The 25,288-nt window shown below is 35.7% G+C and overlaps 1 protein-coding gene across 5 annotated transcripts in view; it reads right to left on the bottom strand.

Moving 5' to 3' along the window:
- The window catches only part of SSFA2 (sperm specific antigen 2), a 38,522-nt gene extending 13,234 nt beyond the window's left edge, over positions 1 to 25,288 (bottom strand). For 3 of the 5 annotated variants that reach the window (XM_012000044.1, XM_012000045.1, XM_012000046.1), the window contains exons 1-11: positions 25,048 to 25,288; positions 24,664 to 24,709; positions 21,259 to 21,308; positions 20,381 to 20,437; positions 18,422 to 18,461; positions 18,237 to 18,335; positions 16,461 to 16,669; positions 14,896 to 15,596; positions 7,361 to 7,433; positions 3,336 to 3,424; positions 844 to 2,058 (exon numbers count right to left, since the gene is read on the bottom strand). In XM_012000044.1, the coding sequence (XP_011855434.1) occupies positions 844 to 2,058; positions 3,336 to 3,424; positions 7,361 to 7,433; positions 14,896 to 15,596; positions 16,461 to 16,669; positions 18,237 to 18,335; positions 18,422 to 18,461; positions 20,381 to 20,437; positions 21,259 to 21,308; positions 24,664 to 24,709; positions 25,048 to 25,258 (2,790 nt within the window). In that variant the 5' untranslated portion in view covers positions 25,259 to 25,288. Of the gene's footprint in view, positions 1 to 843; positions 2,059 to 3,335; positions 3,425 to 7,360; positions 7,434 to 14,895; positions 15,597 to 16,460; positions 16,670 to 18,236; positions 18,336 to 18,421; positions 18,462 to 20,380; positions 20,438 to 21,258; positions 21,309 to 23,570; positions 23,920 to 24,663; positions 24,710 to 25,047 lie in introns of those variants that run through there. The other 2 variants (XM_012000048.1, XM_012000047.1) reach the window with 2 other exon arrangements.

Raw genomic sequence — 25,288 nt, 5'->3', positions numbered from 1 at the left:
GATCGAGACCACCCTGGCTAACACAGTGAAACCCCGTCTCTCCTAAAAATACAAAAATTAGCCGGGCGTGGTGGTGGGCGCCTGTAGTCCCAGCTACACGGGAGGCTGAGACAGGAGAATGGTGTAAACCCGGGAGGCGGAGCTTGCAGTGAGTGGAGATGGCCCCACTGCACTCCAGCCTGGGCGACAGAGCGAGACTCTGTCTCCAAAAAAAAAAAAGTGGCAAGACATACAGAGCATTTTAAATCAAATTCACACTTTACCTGATTTGTTATTTTCTGGTCTGGAGTAGTTCCAGTCTCTGAGTCCAGTGGAAGTAGACTAACTCTGTGCACAGCATCGAGGGTCAGGAGGTGAAGGGGAAAGCTTAGTCAGAGAGCTACGAGCAGAACCAGGAGAACGTGGTGCCACAGAAGCCAACAGGGAGAAAACTTGGAAAAGGAAAAGGTAGTCAACATGTTCAAACAGCAGAGAAAAGGAGAGAAAGAACTTTGAGAGGGAAGATTTTTTAATAATAGAAATGGCTTGACAAAGATTCTAGCCTAAAACAAAGACAATGGATGGTAGACTAAAAATGGGAGGATACTTAATGAGCAAAATCTCTCCTCTCAGAAAGGAGACAGACTTATGAGCAGAGAAATCGACTTTGATCAGGATTAGTTACAGCTTCTCCCTTGAAACAGGAGGGAAGATAGAAAAGGAAGGCAGATGCAGATAAGTTTAGACATGTCAGAAAATAAAGCAAAGGTAGTTCATATTTGATGTGTCTTAGCTTCTCTGTGAATTAAAAAGTGCTCAGAGCAGTAAAAGAAAAAAGCTAATAAAGATAACTTTTTCTCATACCTGTGAAAGATTCTGCAGTGAGTTTCTAATATCGTGTAATACTCTTCGCAACTGCATTTCTATGGCTGAAGGAGGATTCACAGAGCACGCTCGGTAAGGGTAGGTGGCATGTCTATGTGAGTAAGGACACCCGAAAGGGGAAGCGAAAGCGCTACAGGTAGCCCCTGATATGTTGGGAACACTGTGAGTGCTCAGAGTTCTTGTGTGCTCACACAGGGGCCTTTCTTGCCACTCAGAGTGGACGGAGTGAAGGGAGCAGGTAGACTGAGACATTGGTGGTGGAGCAAGCCGGGAACAGGTAGGAGTCCTTCCATGGTGGCACTCCTCCACCCGTGGCGCCTCACTCGGGGGGGCTTCTTCTTTCTTCACAGATGATGGAGAAATGAAAATGGTCGATTTCACTAAAGACTGACCATCATGTTCCATCACCCCCTTTTCCAATTCCTGCTCCTCTTCGGGTGTGTACTTATAGGTGAAGGAAGGTGGGCTGCATCTGGTCTCTTTTCCTGGAGATAGTCGAACATTGACAGAGGACACAACCCTTACTGGGCTCAGTAAGGTGGTTGGTAAAGACTGAGACCTTCTTAGAGGATAGCCAGCTTTTGCAAATAAGTACCTTTGTTTTAACAAATCTTTTGATTTTAGCAGGCTACGCCCTATCCTTTGATGAGACAGAGTGCAAACCTTCATTTGAGCTCTTTGCAAAGCTGTATTAACTCTGTCCACGGAAGAGGGAGGCCCAGCTGTATTTTCAGAGCTCATATCACTGCATTTAGCTTCAATAGAAGCCAATGATTTCAGAATATGGTGTGTGGTATACTGAGTAAATTCACATTCACTGCTTTTATCCACATCACTATCAGCACTTGCTTCCCTCAGTAGCTCTACCGTCTCTGCTGGAAACAAATCCTCTTCCACTTCAGAAACTTCAGTAACATGATCCCCTGAACTACAGGTGGACTGGATTTTAGTTCCTGGATTCTCAATGATCTTGCACTGAGGGAAATCCTGGCTACCTGATTTTCTTTTGTCTGCAACTGCTGCTGCTTTCTCTAGTCCCTTCTGAAGAGGGATGAGAGACTCCTCCTCTGATTCATTAAAATAAGGCTGGTCTTGTGCTGTTGGTGTGGCAAGGTCTTCACCAAGTGACGTAACTGTTGTCTCACTGTCACAACTATCAGCACTACTCCCCATAGCCTGCAAGGACTCCTGAACCTGTGAAAAGAAAATAGGTGGAAAGATGAAGAATATATGTAAGAAGAGTCATTAACAAAATACCAAACCAACACGGTGCTTCTATAATTTCACTGTCTCCACTGCAGTTATGGCCCTGCTGTTGCTCAAAATTGTTTTATTGTCCCTGAGCAGCAACCACATCCCTCCTTCCTTTCACTTTCTCACAAAGACTATTTCAGAACTTCACTGTTTTCCTAAAATTCCCTTTCCAACAACCTCCCCCTTTCCTTTCAATACCACACACTGACTCATAGAGAAAATGGACAAACATTTCCTAATGTTCTTCCCCAACATCTATAAACTTCCTTGTATCTTTCCCCATCATTCCCTCCTTCTCTCCTTTCTGAAAGGAAACTCAAAGCGAATCCCTCCAATCTGGGTTCCTGATCAATATCCTCTCCAAGAGCAGGGTATCTCTCCACTTTCATCTCGGATTTTTCTGAATCAATTCTTCTCTTACAGTTCTTTCCCTAAGCTGAATACCTTCCCCAAGTCATTCCCCGTTTTTATAAAAAGACAAAAAGACCCCTCACTCTTAAGCTATCATTCATATTTGAAAAACAGTCAACATTCCTATCTTTTCTTCCATACCTTCTGAAAGTTTCTCCTCCATCTCCCAGTGTTTCTGTTCACTTATTCTTTCTCAGTGACCTTAGATAGGCCTCTTGTCTGTTTACCCCTTAAATGCTATGTTCCTAAAAGCTCTTTGGGAGTTTTCTCATCCCGATTTTCTTTAGCATTTGCTTAAAAATGTTTCAAATGCTTCTTGTGTGCGTTCTGTGTACTCTACACATAGACTATATGTTTCTTGAGGATAAAGATGTGCCTGTTCTCTGGGTTATCTCACACAGCCTAGTGTAAAAATCAGTATAACACTCAGCAAGCTATAGGTTCACAATTAATGTCAGTTATTAAATAGGCAAAACAATTACTGTAAAATACTGAAATACAATGATGGTTAAAAAAATAAGAAAAACAACAGACAAAACAAATTAATGATCACAATAATCTCTGTTTACTGGTGGTCCAAAAATTAAGGGTAAGATAGATATTTTAAAAAAATATTCAGAGAGAAGAATTAATGAAATCTAAAATTTATAGTCAAATGCTTAGATAACATCTCCATGCCAGGAGTTTTGTTCTGTCACTTGAAAAATAAAGATGACACAGACTCAATATTAAAATATATAGTAATAGAAAAATTACCTTAAAATGAGGAAGTTAATCATAGTGCCTATTAGAACAGAAAATTTTACCTGAAGATGATTAAGGGATAGGCAGTCTGTAGAATCTTCAGCAAAACCACTGCTATCGGAATGCTGACTTGCAGTACGTAATAGATGATCTATGAATAAAAAAAGTGGCTATAAAAAAACTGCCAAATAAGACTTTACAGAGAGCAATATTACTACAGATATGATTCCCAGCAGATATAAGACACACAATATTTGAATGCTTCTTAGAAAAGTATGCATTACTTATGCAAAATTATGGCTTCAAAGTACAGGAGGTAACTCAAATTCAAACAAAAACTGTATCAGATCTTCTATCAGAATCTCTCAGTATTTGCTCATTATTTAAGCTCTAATTATAATCTATTTTGGTAAATCCAATCAATGTCTTATCCTTGGAGGAAAACTGGATGAAGTAAAAGATGGCTCTAATAAAAACAGAAGTCCCAAAGTAAACTATTTCCATTATGTAAATATGTAAAGATATTTAGGAGGTAAATTTAGAAGTTCAAATAGAGAGTATAGTGTGTAAAGATTTCTATTATCTTCTCTATTTAAAAAATACAATTAGGGCTGGGCATGGTGGCTCACGCCTGTAAGCCCAGCACTTTGCCAGGCCGAGGCGGATGGATCACGCTCAGGAGATCGAGACCATCCTGGCTAACATAGTGAAACCCCATCTCTACTAAAAACACAAAAAATTAGCCGGGCATGGTGGCGGGCGCCTGTAGTCTCAGCTACTCGGGAGGCTGAGGCAGGAGAAGGGTATGAACCTGGGAGGCGGAGCTTGCAGTCAGCCAAGATTGCGCCACTGTACTCCGGCCTGTACGACAGAGCAAGACTCCGTCTCACAAAAAAAAAAAAAAAAAAAAAACATAAAAAAAAAAAAAAAAAAAAAAAAAAAAAAATACAATAAAAATACAATAAAGGCTAGTACATTAAATAATCTGAAATGCAAGCACACTTAAATGTCTCTGGTGTTTTATGATGTTTTAAATGATGCAAATGTGTAAGGTATGAAACAATTATTTCATAACAATTACATAAAACTCAACCAAATAGGTTCAACTACAACACAATATTGTTAACCTTATAAAATCTTTCTGCTTATTTTTCTGCCTCGAAATTCTAATTCCTGGTTGGTGTGACCTATAAATAATGTTTTACACACGTAAAAAGGCCAACTAAGCATGGTAAGTATGTTCACATTCCACCCACACTACAACTACCACAATGGGAGAGACTGTACAGTTCTTCATTCATCAAGGCAGAAGCTTCAAGAGACAGCAAAGTTCTGCAGAACTTCAAAAGCAAAGGGCTACAGTGTATTTGCCAAAACCATATTAATTTAAGATATGAATCACATAGAAAAAGAGCCAGATAATATCATTAAATAAAATTTAAAATCTATTAAAGTCAACTTGGTTTGAAAAACACTCCACTGTAGACTCAGTTTCCATGGAATAATATTTTCTCATTAAAAATTTAGAATAATTCTGTAATATCATTTTGATAGTAACAAGACTGCAAAATGAAATACAAGGAATTATTCCATATCCTTGATAAGCCTAGGTAATTGGAATACTTGTGAAACTAAACTGCAATAAGCTGTTACTGCCAGTACTGATAAGGCAATATATTACTTGGTAAAATGATTAACATCTTATGCTATAGCAGTTATCACTATAATTATGTATTTTCATGTCTTTAGATTGTGGGCCTTCTGAAGGCAGAAACTATTCTTCTTTGTATCCCAGTACCTAGAATAAGCTGACAATAAATGTTTGCTGAGTCAATCAATGATACCTATTTTCTTAAAGCAACAAAAGAATAATGCAGTCATTTAAATGATTTAGAAGTGAAACTGTCTATCTGGCTGGGCAGGGTCAGGTGTCTGAGAGCACAGGGAAATATTCAGAGAGAAAGCAGCCAGAGTGAGCAGCTCTGACTGGTTCTCTCGGCTAAGGTCTGTTTTATCTGCAAGAGAGTACAGTCTGTGCCAAGTTCACCTCACAGTTGTTAAGCCCTAAGTACACACAGTTTAAGGTCATAAAGTATGTAGACTGCTTAGACTTCAGAGCAGTTTTGGGGCAATGGGTAAAACAAGGAGGCCTGGGTTCAAGTTCTTGCTGTGTTCCTCATCATAAGCAATAGCTTCTCTCCTCTGTAAAATGAGATAATTATAATTCTTCTATCTATCTCACAGGGCTACTTCAGAAACTAAGTAGAATGTAGGGGAAACTATTTTGTAAACCATAAATCACAATCTAGGTTCTTCAGTCAGGCATTTCTGTTTCCAAAAACACAGTTCTTAACAGAAAAAGGTGGAACTAAAAAAAAAAGGATTAGATCTCTGTCCTGAAGATACAATATATGATTTCTAATTAAAAACTAGGAAGTTAGAGGAAACATTAAAGTGAGAAAAAAATCTGGAAACTTTGTCTAGTATCATCATAAAGACACCGAACAACTGTCTATCTACTATCTGCTAGACTAAAGAAAATATTGTATGTCCTCTTTAATAAGAAAAATGGTTGAACTTTTCCCAACATATCTACCGAATGCTAACTTGTAACATACATTAAGTCATTAAACCTCTCTGGGCTTCAGTATATAAATCTTGGACTGGATTTGAGATTAAGATAATTTTAATTTCAAAAGTCCTATTACCAAACTGCTATATGCATTTGTACTAAACTTTTGAAGCAAATATATTACCACTGTTTCTAACTCTGCAGTTATGATCTAAGATACTTACATGGGATATAGGCTACTTTTCAAAATGATGAAAACACTATGTTGTTCTCTCTTCTTTCTCACGCACACAAACACACAGAACCATTTTACTGTTAATTTATAAAAATCTGACTGAGAAAAGGAAAAAACCCAGATACGAATATAACCCACATCCAATCATTCCTACCACAGGGATCTTGCTCTTAAAACATCTTAAAGTAATTTTATTGTTTTCTTATCCTCCTTTTAATGCATGGCAAGCTGCTTTTTCCAATGTATCCCCTGTGTACCCATCTAAAGCAAAGACTTCTTGATGACCATGAACTCAGTTCAGAAACACATACATAAATTTACGAACTTACAAGGGGAAGAAAATTAAATAGTAAAGTTCATTTTGAGTCTAACCAGATCTGCAGTGACCTAGTGAGAGTGAAGTTCTTGTTTCTTAATACCATATTGCAATAAAAGAAAAAAAAATTATGCAAATTGTCTCCTGTGAAGTAATTTCAGAGATCAGGAGACAACAAACATGTAATTTCCTATTCTAGGAACATACATACGAATCTTTGTTTAAAAAAAAACAGGGTGGTTCAGCATGTGTAAAGTTTCAAAAATAAACAGTCCTACCTTCAGTAGTCATTTTCACCTCTTCCTCTTTCCCTTTCTCTAAAGCTCAAAAGCTTTGTAAATCCAAAGATCAGACATTTTTTTTTTACTGTTGTTGCAAGTCAGAAGTGAAAGGAATGGATTCAAAGGTTCTTTGGTCAATAATTAATAATTTAAGAGAGGAACAGTATCTACAACCACTCACCTTCAACCCATAGTTTGAATTTAACTAGCTTTAACTATTGCTAAAAAATTGGTGGTTTTTGCTAGAGGAATATTCATGTGTTATACCTAGGAATATATTTATTTATATTTATAAATATATCACTATATTTATATAGTGAAACACCAAAGACAGATAATACCAGTATATTTTTCAGTCATAACAATGTAAAAGGTATTCCTAATCCATCGCTCTATCACTTCCCAACTAGCTCTTATGCAAAAGTGGAAAATACTTACAGCACACAAAATTGTGAAATGAGGTCATTCCAGAATAAGCAAACAAATTAGCAAACTAATTTTTTAAAAGTCTTAAAAAAACACAGAAAAAGTTCTACAACCAAACAGTAATGCATCATGCCTACCTGTGTTCTTTACCTTTTTACACTCATAAATACTACGGATACTGATACATAAAACCCCTTTTTCCAAATCAACTAATATTTGATAATGTGCTCAGAACTAGTGGGTACTGGTCCACTTACCCCTTTTCGACTTCGTAAGACCTAGCTGGTAAGTGGCTGGAACATGTGGAGCTTCTCCCTCCGTACTTTGAACCTAAAGAAGAGTTTTAAGCAGTTAAAACCACATGAATCTAAGGCAAACAAGTATAGCTTCTTGAATAACCATCCATTAAACAAATCAACCTAACTCAAGTGCACTAAAACATTATGTATATTCAAACTTTAAGAAGTCTGACCTCAAAATTATTAGAATGCTCCACAACTAAATTTTCTGATCTATTTTCCAATTAATAGCACTCAAGTTTGTAGCAAAGAAAAATAACTGATGGAAATCAGTGCATCAGACGTGCACTAGCTTCCATCATTTTACCCTGTAATAGTTAGTTCTTAAATAGTAAAGAACATCCTAGTCAAGTGTGCAAACTAGCCCAACATATGGGTTTTCAACCTTGAATAAATTTTAATAACTACTTCATTCAAAAAAAAAATGTTGCTATTACATGAAAAACAGATCCATAAGGAAAAATTCTCTAAAAGTTCAACTTCAAAGTAGGGTAAATCCCAGGAGAAATACTAATACACTCACTACAGCACATCATGACCAACACACAGTTGAGGTAATTATAAGTCTTGTATCTTTGAGAATGGAACACAGTGCTACCACTGCAGAATTTCTAAATTTCTCCAAACTTTCAGATATCAAAAATTGCTCATGTGTAAGACTGCTTTGTCCTGAAACTCTTTCAAGACATAACTTGGGATCTGTACGTGGAAAAGCAGGTTTCATTACAGAACTAAAATAATGAAAGATATTAACCATAAATCTTCCTTGAAAACACTGTTCAAAAGAACGTATCAAATCCAGTTGTCATTTTGTGCTTTATTTTTCTATCTGCACTAGTACATACTTTAGAAATTTTCAGATTCCTAAATCACCACCTCCAACCCACGAACACTGTCTATTCTGACATAATTAACTCTATGTCAACATTAAATACATGGGGAATGGGGAAGATGCACAATCATTTCTGTCACTTTACTCTGTAATGATTTGTTCTTAAATCATAAAGAACATCCTAGTAAAGCATGGTTAGCTGAACATGTGGGTTTTCAACCTTGAAAACAAAAATTAGAGCACTAACAGTTAACACATTTTAGGGAAAACTCTGGTAGTTTTTAGTTATGAAGCTATTCAAGAATAAGAAATATTCCAAAGGAACAAGAGTGAAATAACCAACCTTTTTTTAAAGCCCAAAGGTTAAAGATAGTATTACCCAATTTAAAATTTGCTCTAATTTGTGCTATCTTTGCTCTATATAGCTTCATGAACGCAAGTTTATAAATGTTTTGAAAACTGAAAGCACACTGCTCATGCAAAACCATCACCTGTAAATCAGATACATAAAATAGATTCTACTATTCTTTATTATTATGTTAAAATTAGAATAATTCTTCAAAGCAGCAGACACATGTTCAACAGGAAAACCATTGTCTTATATGCAAGGGAACAATTGCATTTTCTTTTTATATTCAACAAAAGGTCTATTATTAGCTTCTATTCAGGCTCAATCTACTTCAAGTAACTTTCTGTAAAGTAAATATCAACCAGATCAAAAAATTATAATAGAATTCCAATGCCTCTTCATTTATGTTGTAGGAATACTGGCTTAGGCACGGCATCAATATACCAAATCTCTCACTGTTATTTTTTGAAAAATTTAACCTATTTATTTATTTTGAGACCAGGTTATGAGACTGGATAATCTGTGTATTTTTGGTAGAGCTGGGGTTTCACCATGTTGCCCAGGCTGGGGTCTCAACTCCTGGGCTCAAGCGATCCACCTGCACAGACTGCCAAGTGCTGGGATTACAGGTGTGAGCCATGGCACCTGGCTGCTCACCTATAAACACAGAATTATCATGCATTCTATTTCCTTAGCCTTATGAAATTAATCACAAAATAACATGACTTTAATAAACACATATCATCAGTGTACTATTCTTCAAGATGCTACTCTATGGCAAAAACAAATCTACTCTCTCCTTTTACTACAAACTCCATAATTAATTGCAAGAAAGGAGCACTTAAGCTGAGAGGGTCATATTTTACTAATAAAACTACTAAAGTTGGGATTCTTCTGTTTACTCAGCAAAATCAGAGTACTCACTTGCTGAAGAGAGAAATAGACATGTTAGTGATAACCGGTAAATTTCTTATTTTATTATCGGTCACAATTGTGCAAAAGGCGGCAGTCAAATTTGAGATGGGGTATACTACAGAGAATTATGAAGCAAATATAGAACACAGACTTTAGATTTACGTGACAAGATTTTCCCTATTCAATGGTTTCAAATGATCCGTAGAATTCTGGTCATTTGCTATAAGCAGCCTTTCATAATTAACAAGAATAGCCAAATAAAACTGAATTAGAATGATGGATAATGGGTGTTCATGATACTATTTTCTCTAATCTTCAGGTAAGTTTGAAACTTTTCATAATAAAAGTTTCATAATTAAAAAAAAAAAACACTAAACCAAAGTGATAAAATCGCTTGGTCTCAATGTTTTGGGATTTAAAGATGTATGAAAAACAGCTTCAGAATAACCCACACATTTGGGTTACTTCATTTAAAAAAGTTTTCATGAAATAACGACTGTATCTTTCTTAATCAATGTTCTGCTAAAATGACAGGCACTCACTTTGGTTTCTTTCTCTTTTTTAAAAAATGTACTTTTTGTTTCAGTGAACCACTTTGGCTTCTTTATAGCTGTCATGTTTACCTTGACTAAGAGGGATCTTCTAAGCACAATACTACTGTATTGTATTCCACAGAACAGCAATACGTGGATGTTCTAAATCAAATAACCCTTCCTCTAAAGTTTAAAAAGAGACTGTATAGCTGTTGTCATTGTATAAACATTGTATATCAAAATGGTTTTCAAAGAAAATCAAAACTAGAGCTTTAGAAATTACAATTCTAATTTTTAATGACAGCTCAAAAAATGTCAGAGGAAATCGTTCTTTTTCCAAAGTAGTAGCATGGTGCTGTGTAGCAGATGATGAGTTCTTGTACAACGCCTGACCATACCAACATATCCGACCTTTAGTAAGTTGTATATATAGTCAAAAATAACTCAAATTCAAGTCTTATTCATGCCACTTACTGGCTAATGGCCTCTGACAATTATCTGCAATAATTATCCATTTTTTTTCTTTTTTCTTTTATTTTTTTGAAACAAGGTCTCGTTCTATTGCCCAGGCTGGAGTGCAGTGGTGGAATCATGGCTCGCTGCAGCCTCGACTGCCTGGGCTCAAGTGATTCTCCCACCTCAGCCTTGGGAGAAGTGGGACCACAGACATGCACCACCCTGTGCAGCCAATTTTAAAACTATTTGTAGAAACAAGTCACGCTATGTTGCCCAGGCTGGTCTCTAACTTATGGGCTCAAGTGATCCTCCTGCCTCAGCCTCCACACCTGCTGGAATTACAGGTGTGAATCACCATGCCCAGCCTCAAAATTAACTTAAAGTGCAAAATTAAAATTAAAATTAAAATTTCTACCTCACAGGTCCTTGGGGTGATCAAATGTAACTATAAGTCAAAGTACTTTGAAACAGTAAAGTAGTAAGAATGTACAACATGAGATCCTCCTCTACCATCCTCCACTGACACCTGCTGTGTTCCTTCCCCCTGTGAAGCACTGATATCAAAGGGAATATTATAGCCCTCAGAAAGATGGTGAAGAATCACTGCTATAAAACAACATCAAATGAGGGAGGGGATGCTTCCTCATTTGTAAAGGGAAGAAACTAGAAAATGAATTAAAATGTCTCTTTCCGTACTAGTTTATGATTCTATAAATTACTTGCAAATATTTATCTTAAACAAATACTCTCGAGTTTTACACATACACACAAAAATATCATTTATTTTTACTGTCAGGTAAATCATTTTTTAATAAAAATTAACTTAGGTCTTCTAGGTAAATACCAAATAACAAAACAGTGGTTAATTGGGCTTTAGAGTAGCAGACATCTGTGCGTGTCATGTGTTAGAATTCATATTCTAGGGCGGATTTATCTTCAAAACATATACAGTTAAATTTAAAAGGCCAAAGGAACAATTTAATTATCTGTCAAATATCTGATTGAAGTGGGATTATTTTAACTCAGTCCAATAAACAAAGAAAAATCCTAAAACAGCTAAAAATGAGTAGTGAGGTACATTAGTTAAATCAATAATTAGTATGAAGACAGGATTAGAAACAGTTACTAACACATCAGTAGCTTAAAAAAGATTATGTGTATATCCAATAATGGCTATATTTAAATAAAAATTCATTTATAGGCCAAGAAGACCACACAATCAACTGCTTACAGAAACGCTGAGTTAAAAGTTCTCCTTCTTAAGTTTTTCCCTTACACTTAAAAGATGAACATCTGCTTGAGAAGGATCATTTTGGTTTAACATGTGAATCATTCACACTACTAATCTATGGCTTCAGAGAGTTACCACAACATATTCAAAATAAGCCATTCAAAAAGAACACAAGAATTAATGAAGCAAGTCATTTGGAAGAATTAGAAGTTCAATAATAGGGTTTAATAACTTTTTATAAATAGTTACAGGCTGGGTGCGGTGGCTCACACCTGTAATCCCAGCACTTTGGGAGGCTAAGGTGCTCAGATCACGAGGTCAGGAGTTCGAGACCAGCCTGGCCAACATAGTGAAACTCCGTCTCTACTAAAAACACAAAAAATTAGCTGGGTATGGTGGTGTGTGCCTGTAATCCCAGCTACTCAGGAGGCTGAGGCAGGAGAATCGCGTGAACCCAGGAGGCAGAGGTTGCAGTGAGCCAAGATCGCGCCACTGCACTCCAGCCTGGGCGACAGAGCGAGACTCCGTCTAAAAAAAAAAAAAAAGAAATATCATTCTAAACATTCACAACTATTTTAAATAGTCTACAAGACACCTTATAAGGCAAGGTGACTTTTGTAGTCAGAAAGTAGTCTCTGGCCTTTACTTTTTCTAACATAAGAAATAGACACTTTCATTGTATCAGGCCAGGATCAGTCTCATCATCTATTTAGCTCTCTTTACATTTAAGTATTTTGTCTCTTTGCTTCTGGTGACTGTGGGATCTTACCTCCTGTCTCAAGATGGATTAGACAGCTTCATGCAGTCAACATGTCAGCAACATTTTCTCCTTCCTAGCTTCCCAAAGCAGCTTATGCTCAGATATCTTTCTGAGAACTGATTTACTGAGAGAGAAAGCTCTAACCTATATTTACTCATTGTTTTCACAAGAATAAAATTTCCGTCAAGAATCAAACCTCATGGAAAGAGGTCCAAAAGAAAAATAGTAACAAACTACACTGAATGGGATCTGAAAGTCAGCTTCACTAAGATTGTTCTCTTCATCTGTCAATATGATTCAAATGCTTGGGAGAAGAGGAAATTAAAGTAACACATTATTTCCTTTCTTTATCCATTGTTCTACCAGCTCTCTTTAATGTCCCCTAAGGGATGAAAACATAATTCCAGGAGGTTTTTATCCATATTTTAAATATATCTGAAGACACATTATTTTCTTTAAAATTCCCCATATTTACAATGTAGCTGTGGTCGACCATAAATACTTTTGAAAAAAAAAAAATAATCTTCCATATTCTTCCACCAATGCATGTAATCTTGTACTTCAAAAAAATGTTCAAGTCAATGCCACAATACTTTCTTCATTAACCTTTTTTGCCAGTAGAGGGGGCAAAAAACCCCAGACTATCATTAAAGGTTAACTTGTCACAAAAGTACATCTAGCACTTTCTAAGTGTTTTAAAAACCTTTTGTGTATGGTATCATAAAAAATTTTAAAAACAAACTATAGCTTAGAATTCAGGAATTTTATAAATTAAAAATAAACTTCCTTGACTTCTTTGAAGAGTGACTTACTTGAAAATATGAGTGTTGTTCATTTGGAATCACCAGCATCAGATTTGCAATTACCTAACATAATTTGTTTAGATCTTTATGCTCTGCTATTGTATTAAACAAGGAAATTAACTGTCATATCTAATTGTCATAGAAGAAGGGCTCTAATGGTAGGCAAAAATTTACACTTTAATTATGAGTGCTAGAACAAGTTTAAGTTTAGACCAAAACAAAGTCAAAAAGGAATCAGAGTGAAATAGAACAAACAGAGATTTTAATGTGTCATCATAGTCATCTTCCACACTCATTATGATGATAAATAAATTACACTAGGAGGTAAAAAGATAGAAGAAATATAAATATATACAAAGAAATAAAGGAAAAACAGCTCAAAAGAAAATGTAAAATATTCCAAGGTGCTGCTCCTACTCCCTTTTTATTTCACTATTCAGTTGTAATTAAAGTATTAACAGACCACAAAAAAGGCAAAAATCTGTATCAGCAACTGAAATTTTATAATAAATGAAAAATCTTCACTAAAGTGAGGGAAGGAGGGAAGAAGGGAGGGGGAGAGAGAGAAAGAGAGACTCACCTAAGAGGACATTTATGAGCTGAATCAACTATCTCATTTTCTAATTCCCTAAAATAATGATGTGTGATGTTAAAACCACTGTGAACTATTACTAAAACGAATCTAATGTAATAAATTACAAGAGACAAATTGTGCATTATATAATTTATAGCCACAACTCTTCATCAGCACACACATGCCTCAGTTTCCTCATGTATAAAATGAGACCACTACTATGTGCCTCATAGACTGCAATGAACAGAGCCAAGAACAATGCCCAGCACAGGGTAGATGCTTGGTAAACATCAGTTTTCCTGCCTCAAGCTATATAATTCCAACACAAAAGTATTCAGCTCCTACTATTCAGAAGCAGTTTTAGCTAAATCTCATTCAAAATAAGTACCTTTAACTTTTCCAACTAAAAATTTATGTTAACTAGCAGGTATATTACTGGACACAAATAAAAAGTAACCAAACATTGGTCTTCTAGGCTTGCAGAAACCCTATTCAGTGGCCTTTCAAACCTTCTTCTTCGAGGGTCCCTATCCTTCCCATGCAGGTACATAACATCTTCATGTTCTTGCTAGTCATATACCAAGACCTATCCCCAAAGCCTTCTTCACATATCCTTACTGCTGAGATGTGTCAAGAAAAGCTTGGCCAAAGGCATAGCCATTCAGTGGCAGAACTCAAACCCCTGTTTGATTTCAAAGCCTGTGTTTCCAACTATTACGCAATATTGCTTTGAATTTAAATATACTCTCTCAGGGTTTTCTTGAGCATCAAAATCTTACCCTTGAGAGAGAAAAGAGGCTTAAGGTTCAAATATCAACAAGTGGATGAACATCTGGAGGAGCTGCTGAACTGTCCCATTACCTCGAAATCACATAATCCTGAGACCAATTCTTGGTTTGTGAAACATAAACCTGGAAAGTCAAAATTAGGATAAATTTTTCTAGTATAAATCTATTAGCTACCTCTTATTTTATAAACATTTTTGGTACTTTTTTTCCTAGTTTGCAACTTGAAACCAATCTCAGTAATTTTTTACTTACCTCTTCCATTTCGAAGGAGTCTTTCTGCTGTGTCATTATATTTCTTATGGATGGTATTGTCAGTGGTGCACATGGCTCTTTTTCAGGTGTGGATATATGGACACTTTTCAGCTCACTGCTATTTTCTAGCTCACTGTGGCTGGATATGTTGAAATCACTATCTAATTTGGATTCTATAATACCAGATTCCTCACCCAGTTGACGCTCATGACTTTGAGTTTCTTTACTTTGTTCATTTTCAGTTTCTTGGTTAAAATTACTATTTGCTTCATCAGAAATTCTATCACTATCAGTGTTCTCTGTAACAGTTACTGAACTACCAGACACTTCTTCTTTAACTGTAGCCAACATAGAGGATGACTCTTTCTTCTTTATAATTTTTTGAGACTTTTGATCGTTTTTATTGCCACTTTCTTCCATCACTGAAACATTTAGAATCTTTCCTTTTTCAACTGATGGAGAAGGACTACCACATTCTCCTTTCTCTGTTTTATCGACGCATAAATTCAGTTTTGAGAGTGTTTTCATTAAACGATTTGCAGTGTTACTTCGAGTTAAAGGTGGAGGTGAGTCTGTCTCCTTGTTAGAGGTCACTGAGGACATACTTCCAATTCTCTGCAGGGGAGTCCCGGAGACTTGGGAATATAAAGAAGAAAATGCATTCGCCACAGTAGTAAGCACTTCAATTTGACGAAAACGGCCTACCAAAAGAAAAAATATTAATTATATGTTTATATTTAATATATACACATACACATATATTAAATGTATATTATTGTTTAGAATTCCAAAAACTACCCTTAGATCACAAAGATTATAAAACTCTCTTTTTTCCTTATCTAACACTTAAACCTTCTCTACATTCACTGGGTGGGAAGAAGGAGCAAGATTTTTACTCTAAGCACTAGAATTTGTATTTTTTAAAAACCAGAAATAAACACAAAGCATAATGGCAACACTGAATAAAACAGAAAGAACTAGCTATTGGATCTACAGCTGTGATTCTATTCTTAAGTCTTGAACTCTATTAAGACTCTTTCAAAATTCTTCTAAGAAAATGCATGTAAATATATATTTTATACCTAATTTGCGGGGGGGGGGGGATTTATTAATCTCTTAAAACTGATCCATGAACAATGCAGGGAATCCTATTTTTGGAATCTTTGGCTAACAGAAAGAAAATAATCAAAGATATGAGTGAAACTGATCAAATCAGCCAGACTAGTTCCTGAAATTAACTGACTTCATTTAAGATTAACAAGACTCCTTCCCTACTTCTTTTCTTCTTGAACAAAAGCGATCTGTAGATAAGAATAAGGTTCTGCAAGTAAGTTATGGTAACACTTGAGTCAAGAATTGGGGAGGAGGGAAAAAATAGGCAAATTAACCACTATAAAGAGTAATAAAATAGCTTAATTTTAACATGTAAAAATGGCTTTTGTGTTGATCAATCTCTTTACTTTCCAGTGCTATTCCTGAAAATTATTAAGGCTTTAAAATAAGACCATCTTGCTGTAGATGCTATAATTTAAGAAAATAATATGCCTAACACTTAAAAACCTTACTTGTTAAAGCATAATTTGGGTTTTCTACTTCCATCCGTTGCATCTGAGCACTCAAAAATACTTTAATATCTATCCCTTTGGCAAAGGATGATGAATTAAAAAATCTGGAAGGAATTTTAGAAGCAATATCTGGTTCATCACGTCCAAATCCAAGATTATAAAGAATTTCTTCAGGATCTTCCTCATAAAGTTCCAACAATTCTGAAACACTACAAAAAAAGGGGGTAAAAAAGGAAACATGAAAATATAAAATAAACTGATAGTCCATATCACATTATAAATGAATACATATTATTGATTTCCTGTAATAAAATCTTTTTTCTCAGCTTCTGCTCTGTAAACCATTATTTTACCATGTTTACACATGTGTACTAAGGAATAAATAGCCCTTATAAAGGGTTCATTGTCTCAAGTTGCTAGAGTTGCAGAAAAGAGCTAACCCCAAAGAACACATTCAGAGATTCCCTATGTGATTCCTCACCTTATTTTTTTTGTCATTTTAAGAGACTCCCTGTAAAGCAGCTAAAACAAGTAGAGGACAGATGACCAAGAATAAGGAATAAACAGATTAAAGAAGAAATGAAAAGGAACTGAGGGAACTGAGGGACATTTTGTGAAACTTGAGCTTTTCTGCTATCCTTGCCCTAGGAGTGGCAACTGTCCTCGGAGAGACAATAAAGATAACAAGCTGATTTCAGAGAATTGAGGGAGGAGCTTACTTTCAACTTCTCTCCAACCACTTCCACTTAGGAAGTAGGAGGAGTAAGGTTCACAGAGTGTGGATTACACAAAGGTAACTACTCTAATTCTATTGGGAATTAAATATTTAGTATCCCTTCTCTCTCATACCAGTGATAATCTAAGCTTTCTAAGAGTCACTGAAGAAAACAGGAAAGTTAGAGATGGAACTTCAACAGAGAGACATTTCAATTTGTTTCAGAGAAAATGCTCAGATTCTAATATTATAATTTGGATAATAGTTTAAACTGGATTCCATAGGCACATATACTGATGTATTTTAATATACTCTGTGGGGGGGGGGGGTTGTTGCTGTTTTTTGTGTTTTTTGAGAGCATCTCACTCTGTCACCCAAGTTGAAATGGAGTGGCACAATTATAGCTCATGCAGCCTCAACCTCCTGGGTCCCATTTCAGCCTTCTAAGTGGCTGTGACTACAGGTGGCCCCCACCATACCCAGCTAATTTTTGCATTTTTTGTAAAAACAGGGTTTTGCCGTTTCACCATATTGCTCAGGCTGGTCTTGAATTCCTGAGCTCAAGTAATCCACCCACCTTGACATTCCAAAGCACTGGGATTACAGGTGTGAGCCACTGTGCCTGACTATACTATATATTTGAAAGATCTTTGGTTTAATATGTTGAAAAAAAATTATGCTTACATATCAAGCTGTAACTTAGAAAAATTTATTCTGATTTTTGTGTCAGAATTAACTCAAGTCCTTAACAGAATGAATTTTGGTTCTCCACAATTACAAGTTACTCCATTATGGAGTTCCTCTTTCAGGTTGTTGAGGGGGCTCCAAATACTCATTTATGGATTCCGGCAGCATTATAAACCTACTTGTTGCTTTTTATTTAATCTCAAAATAAAGCAAAACAAAACAAAAGCTCCTATCAGTTGTGCTGGTTCAGGAAACACTCTTTTTGTGTTCTTTCTGATTTCATACTATCAAGGTAAAATTCAAGATCGCAAAAATGGTAAGAGTAGGTCATCTATAACACAATGTAATTCCAACACAATTTCAGAATATGTTACCTTGAGACTGTCCCACTACTTTTCCCAGATCCAGTGGAATTCATACTTCTCCCTTTCTGATGAAACTGTAATCGTCTCTCTTTGGCCAAGATATTATTGCTATAAACAAAATCAGATTCTATAAAACTTTATTTTCATTAATGGTCTTCATTTTTTAAAAGAAATAGAGCAAAACAGCTACATACCAGTTTTCAATTTGAGCATCACTTTCGTGGAGGTGGTTGGCTATAGGTAAAAACAATAAACGTAGAGCACAATTGTTAGTAGGACTATAACTACTATGATACAATTATCAAGAAATCAAATTACCTACAATATTAGAATTAAATGCCTAATATATTAAACACTTATCTTGGTCCATTAAATCTGCATCATTAAAAGTAATATACAGATAGATAAGAACAGGGCCAGGAGCTTTTAAAGGGTGTTTTTGTGTTCTGGCAATATAAAACTAACTACTCTCATTTGAGTGCTTAAAATAAAAAAAAGTATAGGGAACCAATTAAATTTCTTTAGCAAGTTAGAAATAAGTAATGAAGGAGATATGTACCATATATGTGGTACTAATTATTAAATTTAAAAGCTATTAATGAATAATATCTTAAGAGGAAAATATGATTTAACATGAAGTGTGGCAATAGTATACGTCAATTTCTAATGTAGATTTTTTTAAGGTTATAACTGACTTTTCACACATATAACTTGAAAACTTCTACTTATTTCAACATAAATTTTCTTTTAAAAATTGCCTTTCAACTTTATAATGCAACTTTAGCTTAAAGTTCTAAACAGATACGTGTTGTTAATGTTTAGAGTTAACTTTTGTTCATTTAACTTTTATAGACAAATATAAAGAATAAAACTAATTATAAACATATCTATTTCAGCACACATGAACTGCTTTTCATTTCTGATCTGCAAAGTCATGACAATTTTGTGTTTCTTTGTACATCCACCAGAAAGGTGCCTAACTCACAGCACTCAGTAATTATTTACTTAATGACTGGAAATAGCCTTGAAATAATTTTCAGTAAAACAACGTAATAGCTTTACTCTTTCATGAGGTTCCTTTTTAGGTTCTGGTTTCCAATAAAATCATTCAATATTATCAAACTACCAAGGCAAATATCAAAAGTGCAAAGTGCATTTTAATAAGGGATTGACAACATGTTCAATTGTACTGATTGGGAAGCAGTAAGTTTAAGCTTTTTATAGAGCCTGAAAACATATGAACAGAAATAATAAGAACGAATATATTCACATATTCCAGAGTTTTAAATGTTAGAAGGTTATAAATAGTAATTTACCTTACAGATGCATTTAAAACAGCAAAAAATCAAGGATATTAAATTAAGTGTATAAATTCAGTATTCATCAATTGTAAGCTTTAAAGATTTTTTAAAATTCTTGTTTTTTTAAAAAAGTACATATTAATAACTGAGCTATACAGCTATGAATAATCTATTCAATATGATCAATGAGCTATAAAATAGCTTTTAAAATACCAGTAAAATAATTTAAAATTCTTAATTTTTTGTGTGAGAAATCTTTATTATAAATCTACTGGAAAACATTACATAACCTGTAAAAATTTTTAAATAGCACAACACATTTTTTAAAATCTAATGCTTTCTGGAATAAACACCAGCATGATTTCTAATAAAATTCTATTAGCTCTGCTATTTTGTCTTTCCCCTTTAATCTTAAAAATCAGGAAAACGGGGAAAAGACAGGAGACACTTAAATACAAAGAGAAAGACAAGCTGCAGCTGTAAGTATGACATAAGTCTATTTTGTGCTAAAAATAAGCTTCAATTTCATTTTCCCATGTATAAATATTTAAGCGTCCTTCCTTTTTCAGGACATTTCTTCCCTCAGTTATATTACCACGGTTTGTTACAAACTGTTCCTTTAAGCATTTAGTACAAGAAAGACAGATGGACACTTCAAATGGTTCTTCAGAGTCATCCCTACATATATCCTACAGACTATGACTTGATTATTAACATAGAAAGGTAATGTGAAATGTACCTGAGCCATTTTCAAGACCCTTAAATTTAGGTTGAGGATCATAAACCTGAGCTTTCTCATTTTTTTTAAATTTGAAAACTAAACAAAAATACAGTTCTTCCAAACAAACATACCTTCAGCTCCCAATGACAAATCATCTTCAAAACTTCCTCCATTTCTCACAAGCACACCTGAAAGAAACATCTGAAAACTCATCCTGGTGTTTTGTTCCTCCCTACCCTCATATAAAATCATTATTTTAGTTAAAACAAATTCACCCAGCAAAATATCTTATACAGTAAAATGTTTCAGACTTGAACGTACTCAGACATTATTCTGATTATGTAACTTCAAGAAGCAGGTATACGCTTTTACTTTAACGTAAAGAAACCACTTTTCCAGCAACATAAAGTTATCAGAAGCCAACCTACAGGCTGTTTTAAACTTATATTTTTGAAGATGTTCAATTAGATTACATACCAATAGTTTCATGGAAAACCAGATTCTGGAGCAAATATTCTTCTTATCCATCTCATATTAAGTCAGGAGCTGGATTTTCCTGACACTGTAAATATATTTTTATATGCCTTGCCACTACCTGCACATGCTTGTTGTACTTTGAACTTTAGAATTCTGTCTTGAACAGGTGGTAAAATTTTAGGTGTGGCAATTTCAGTTAATGTAAGCAAAGAAATGCTGCACTAAAGTTGACTCAACTTTTGTTCACTCAAGTATTTTCCTTATATTTGCATATATTTATATTTAATTAGTCTTTATAATATCTAACTGGACAATAAAGATGTAAGTTTCACGCTGTGAAAAGGCTAGGCAATTTGCTTAAACTCCCTACTGTTTTACAGTTTACAACAAAGTTTTTCCATTTTGCTTCTAGCTCAGAACAGCATTATAAACATGAATATCACTTTTATCAGTCACATATACACTTTTACCCAGAGGACAAAGAAGTAGAGCTGTCATAAAGAACAGATTTAGAAAGGCAACCTTCTCTTACCCTTGAGTGTACTACTGCTTTGTTCATCCAGTGAGGCTCCCAAAGGTGTACTGAAACCATATAAACATATTAGCCTTAGTCTTGTGAAAGGCTGTTTGGAAAGTTGTCATTACATGGCCTTACTTAAAGAGTTATAGCTCAATAAGCTTCTAATCACAGTTAAACTCTCCTCCAAAAGCACACAAGGAATGCAAGTAGATTATATAAGTAATATTCAGTAACTAAGTAAATACTTATCATCAAGTCAGTTCAGCAGGAATGATTTAATCACATCTGATGTGCCAACAATTAGGGGCAAAAATGGCAATGACAAATCATATGAATTGGCATTTTTCTTTGCAAAAAAGAGAGAATGACTGACAATAAGCATTAAGAAAATGTCTGTTCCTCTCAACCCCTTCCATCAAAAAAGAAAATTAGAAGAAAACAAATCTTCAGTCATAGGTAACTTAACCTTAATAAAATTAAAAAGTGAAGAGTAGTTGGAAATGAGGCCCAACAGTTTCCTTAAACCTCATCTGTTAATCTATCACTAGCATTTCAAAGCATCACATAGTGCCTCCCCCTTGCCCCAACTTTTTCTTTATTTAAATGTAGAAGCTTGAGATTTGCTTTCTGTTTTTAGCTAAAAAATACATATATTTTTCATTTAACTTGGAAAATTACTAAAAAGTTGACTTGAGAATCAACATTAAGATTAGCCATTGCTAAAATTTTTTCATTCTTGTAGTTCAAATACAGATGAGAGAAATATCTGATTTTCAAATACAGAAACAAACACTTTTAATTCTCTCAAATCAAGTTATAGTAAGAAACACATTGTTTTATATTGGAGAGTCTGTTTTGTGATACAAACCTTTCTTCAGTAACAATTTATACCTGTTAAAAATTCACATGAGACATGGGATCAATTATGAAAATACCAGTTTCAAGGAAATGCCAATTAAAGGTTAAAACTTTCTACAAGTATACTAACAATGGCAGCTCTTTAAAAAACTAGTACTTTTGAAATGTAAAAGAATCACAAGCAATTACTATAAATATACTCATAAAAGCTTTAATCCATTTTTTGCATATATTTTAATAAAATTCTAATGTATGTCTTTAAAAAGCCATCCTTCCCTGATGGCTACTTTCTTGGATGTAAACACTGCATTACTCTGTCCACAGATGTCTCTACTGGTCTACGCACTAACAGAAAATGGTAGATAAGCAGAATAACAGGAATCCTCCTTCGAAAACAAATATCTTCCTTTTATAGTTGCTCCCTTCCAAATTCTATCAAAATCTCTATCACTTCTTCAATGTTAATTCAAGCAGTTTTTACTTAGTCCCCCCACAAATGGTTATCAAAATAAAGACTCCCTTTAAGGAAAGAAAATACGGTATATTTATTCAGGATATGGACGGCACTAGAAAACAAAGACTATTTGAGAACTTATCAAGTGGGTAAAATGCTGTCTTAAGGTCATTTGTACATAATAAACAACATACAGAATGTCCAACTCTGGGAAGGAACTTGAGTTGTTATTTAAAACAAAAATACAGAGGCAACATATCCTAAGTCGAACCTGTGATAATACAGCCAAGATTAAAAGACTACTTGTTCTAGCTTTCCTGGATACAAATGAATGCCATTCTTGCGTAGAATAGGTGCTAACTGTAGGAACAAGAAGGAAATCCATGAGGGAAGGAGCAGGAAACTACAGAATCTTCCCACATAAATCAGTATTGGCAACAAAACTTCTGAAATTGTCAGGGATTGACTGTGTGCTGGTGAATGTCAACATTTGCCTACTGCACTTGTCTCAAAAAAGATGCACTTATTTACTATCTAATTGATATGATCTCTTATACAATCTTAAATCCTATAGGTCATTAAAACATAGTGTGATTCTTCTCTTGTTCTTAATTTTTTAAATTCTTTTTAATATGCACTTGAACTTAAACAATAAAACATTATAAACGTATTTGTAATGCTAAGCCTATTTTAAGAAACCTAAAGTAAGCCACTACTGTACTGAGGACTGTAGGTAAAGAGTCAGATTGGAGGCTTTAAAAGACCTAAGTAAAAGTAACAAAACAACTGCTCAGATACATTTCTAAGAGGAAACGAAAGATACTAGTTTCATCAGATCTCACCCAAAAGGCCTGAACATGTATATTCAAAATTTCAAGCTTTTAAATTATAGACTGTTTTGGTATTTAACAATTAAATGAACCAGTAGCACAGTAATACAATTTCTTGATCCATACTTTGAGTGAAGTATCTAATATCTAAGGCTTATCTGAAAACCGGGAGATTGATTTACAGCTAGATTGTAAATCTGGGGTCCAAGGACTTCAAGCAGTGTAGTTGCCTCTGTGCATCTTTAAAGAGAAGTTATTCCATATATTTCATCATATTTCAGAAGGGTCTATGACACTTCCAATAAAGGATACGAGTTCTGTCATAAAGAGTGTTCAATAAGGTTCCAGTCGATTCATCAAAACAGGGCATTAATATCATGGTAGCCAATATTCTGTCTTTAGAGGAGGCAAACTGGCATATGAATCACTTGCCACAACAAAACAAAACAAACTACCCCATCTCTAATATTTGAACGAAATATTAAGAAAGCCTAAATTGAGAAAGCAAAAATATGCTCAAAAGCAAACACCAACAAAAGTTTAAATGCTACATTCTTGATTTTACAACTAGCAATTAAAGTGGAAAAAATAGGAAACAAGCACATTTCGCTGTAGTCAGATTTACTTGCAGTATGATTCATCTCCTCTGTATTTTATCAAACATTTTTGTAACACTTGCCAAAGCATATAATTAAACAGATTTATGCAGTCTGAATGCTTTTAAAAGTTCTATTCCCTGAGAATTCCAGTGTCATCTGACAATTCCATGTTCAAGAAGTAAACTATAAGTACAAAGTTAGCTAGTTTTAATAGCTCCCCAAACAGAAATAGAATTAAAGCCCATTTAGTGTAGTTAGGTAAATTAAACTCATCTTAAAACACATTGGAAAGGAAAATGATTCCGTGCCAGTTGTACAGATGCCAAAACTAAAGCAAAATAAAATATCCTATGAAATGTGAGAATTCTTTCAAATAAAAACAGAACAAACATAATACGGCACGATCATCTGTTTTGGATTTCTGATCTCTGATGCTAACACCATGCACGAGCAGCTCAAGTCCTAACTGTAAAGTCAACACGGTCACCAAATAATCAGCGGTCACAGCACTTCCATTTCTAATCGCTTAGAGAAGGAAGCTATCCGCCGGCTCACTTTCCGGTTTGTAGCTTACAACGGTCGCGGGACCCACAGGGACGCGGCCCGAGTGGCTCTGCTCCAGCGTCCCGTCCGCATGGATCTCCTCCAGGACGCGGGTGGCCCAGGGAGCACTCACCGGCAGTCCTTGAGCCATATCGCGATCTTCTCGTTGGGCACGTTTCCTGGGGGGTAGAGCAAGGGGACAGCGCGTTACCACACAGAAGCACTCCGACAGCAGGGTCACCCAGGACCCTCCCAAGCAGGAAAATCCACCACGGCAAATGCAGCCTAAGCGACACGTCTCAGTGTCCCTTGGCAGGGAAATCGGATGGCACCCAGTAGTCTGTGTTGACGCTGGGGGCGCCTCGTCCAGCGCGCGCGTTTGAAGGTCGGAAGTGTCCCCTCTCCCTTCGGCCTACGGTTCCCAAGACTCTACCAGAACTCGTGGCAGGCGCCCAGGGCGCACGAGACTCTCCCCAGCCCGCCAGCCTCCCCCCGCAGCCCAGCCGGGCGCACCGACCTCTTCCCCCCGCTGCCGGCAGCTGCGCGCCGGGGAGGTCCTCCTCCTCGTCCTCCTCCTCGTCCTGCGTCGTCGCTTCTGTGGACAGATCCTCCGTCTCTGAAGCTTGCCAGGAGCTGCGGCACTTGGCCCAGGCCTTCCTCCTGCGACTCGCCACTTGCCACTCCAGTTCCTCCTCCGCCTCCGCCGACGACGCCAAGGGTCGGTCCATGGCCGCACTGGGGGCTCCGTTACCCCAGCC

Source organism: Mandrillus leucophaeus, unplaced genomic scaffold (genome assembly GCF_000951045.1).
Source record: "Mandrillus leucophaeus isolate KB7577 unplaced genomic scaffold, Mleu.le_1.0 Scaffold614, whole genome shotgun sequence".
Lineage (NCBI taxonomy): Eukaryota > Metazoa > Chordata > Mammalia > Primates > Cercopithecidae > Mandrillus > Mandrillus leucophaeus.
Note: the sequence above shows the minus strand (reverse complement) of the source record. Positions and strands in the feature narration are given on the sequence as shown.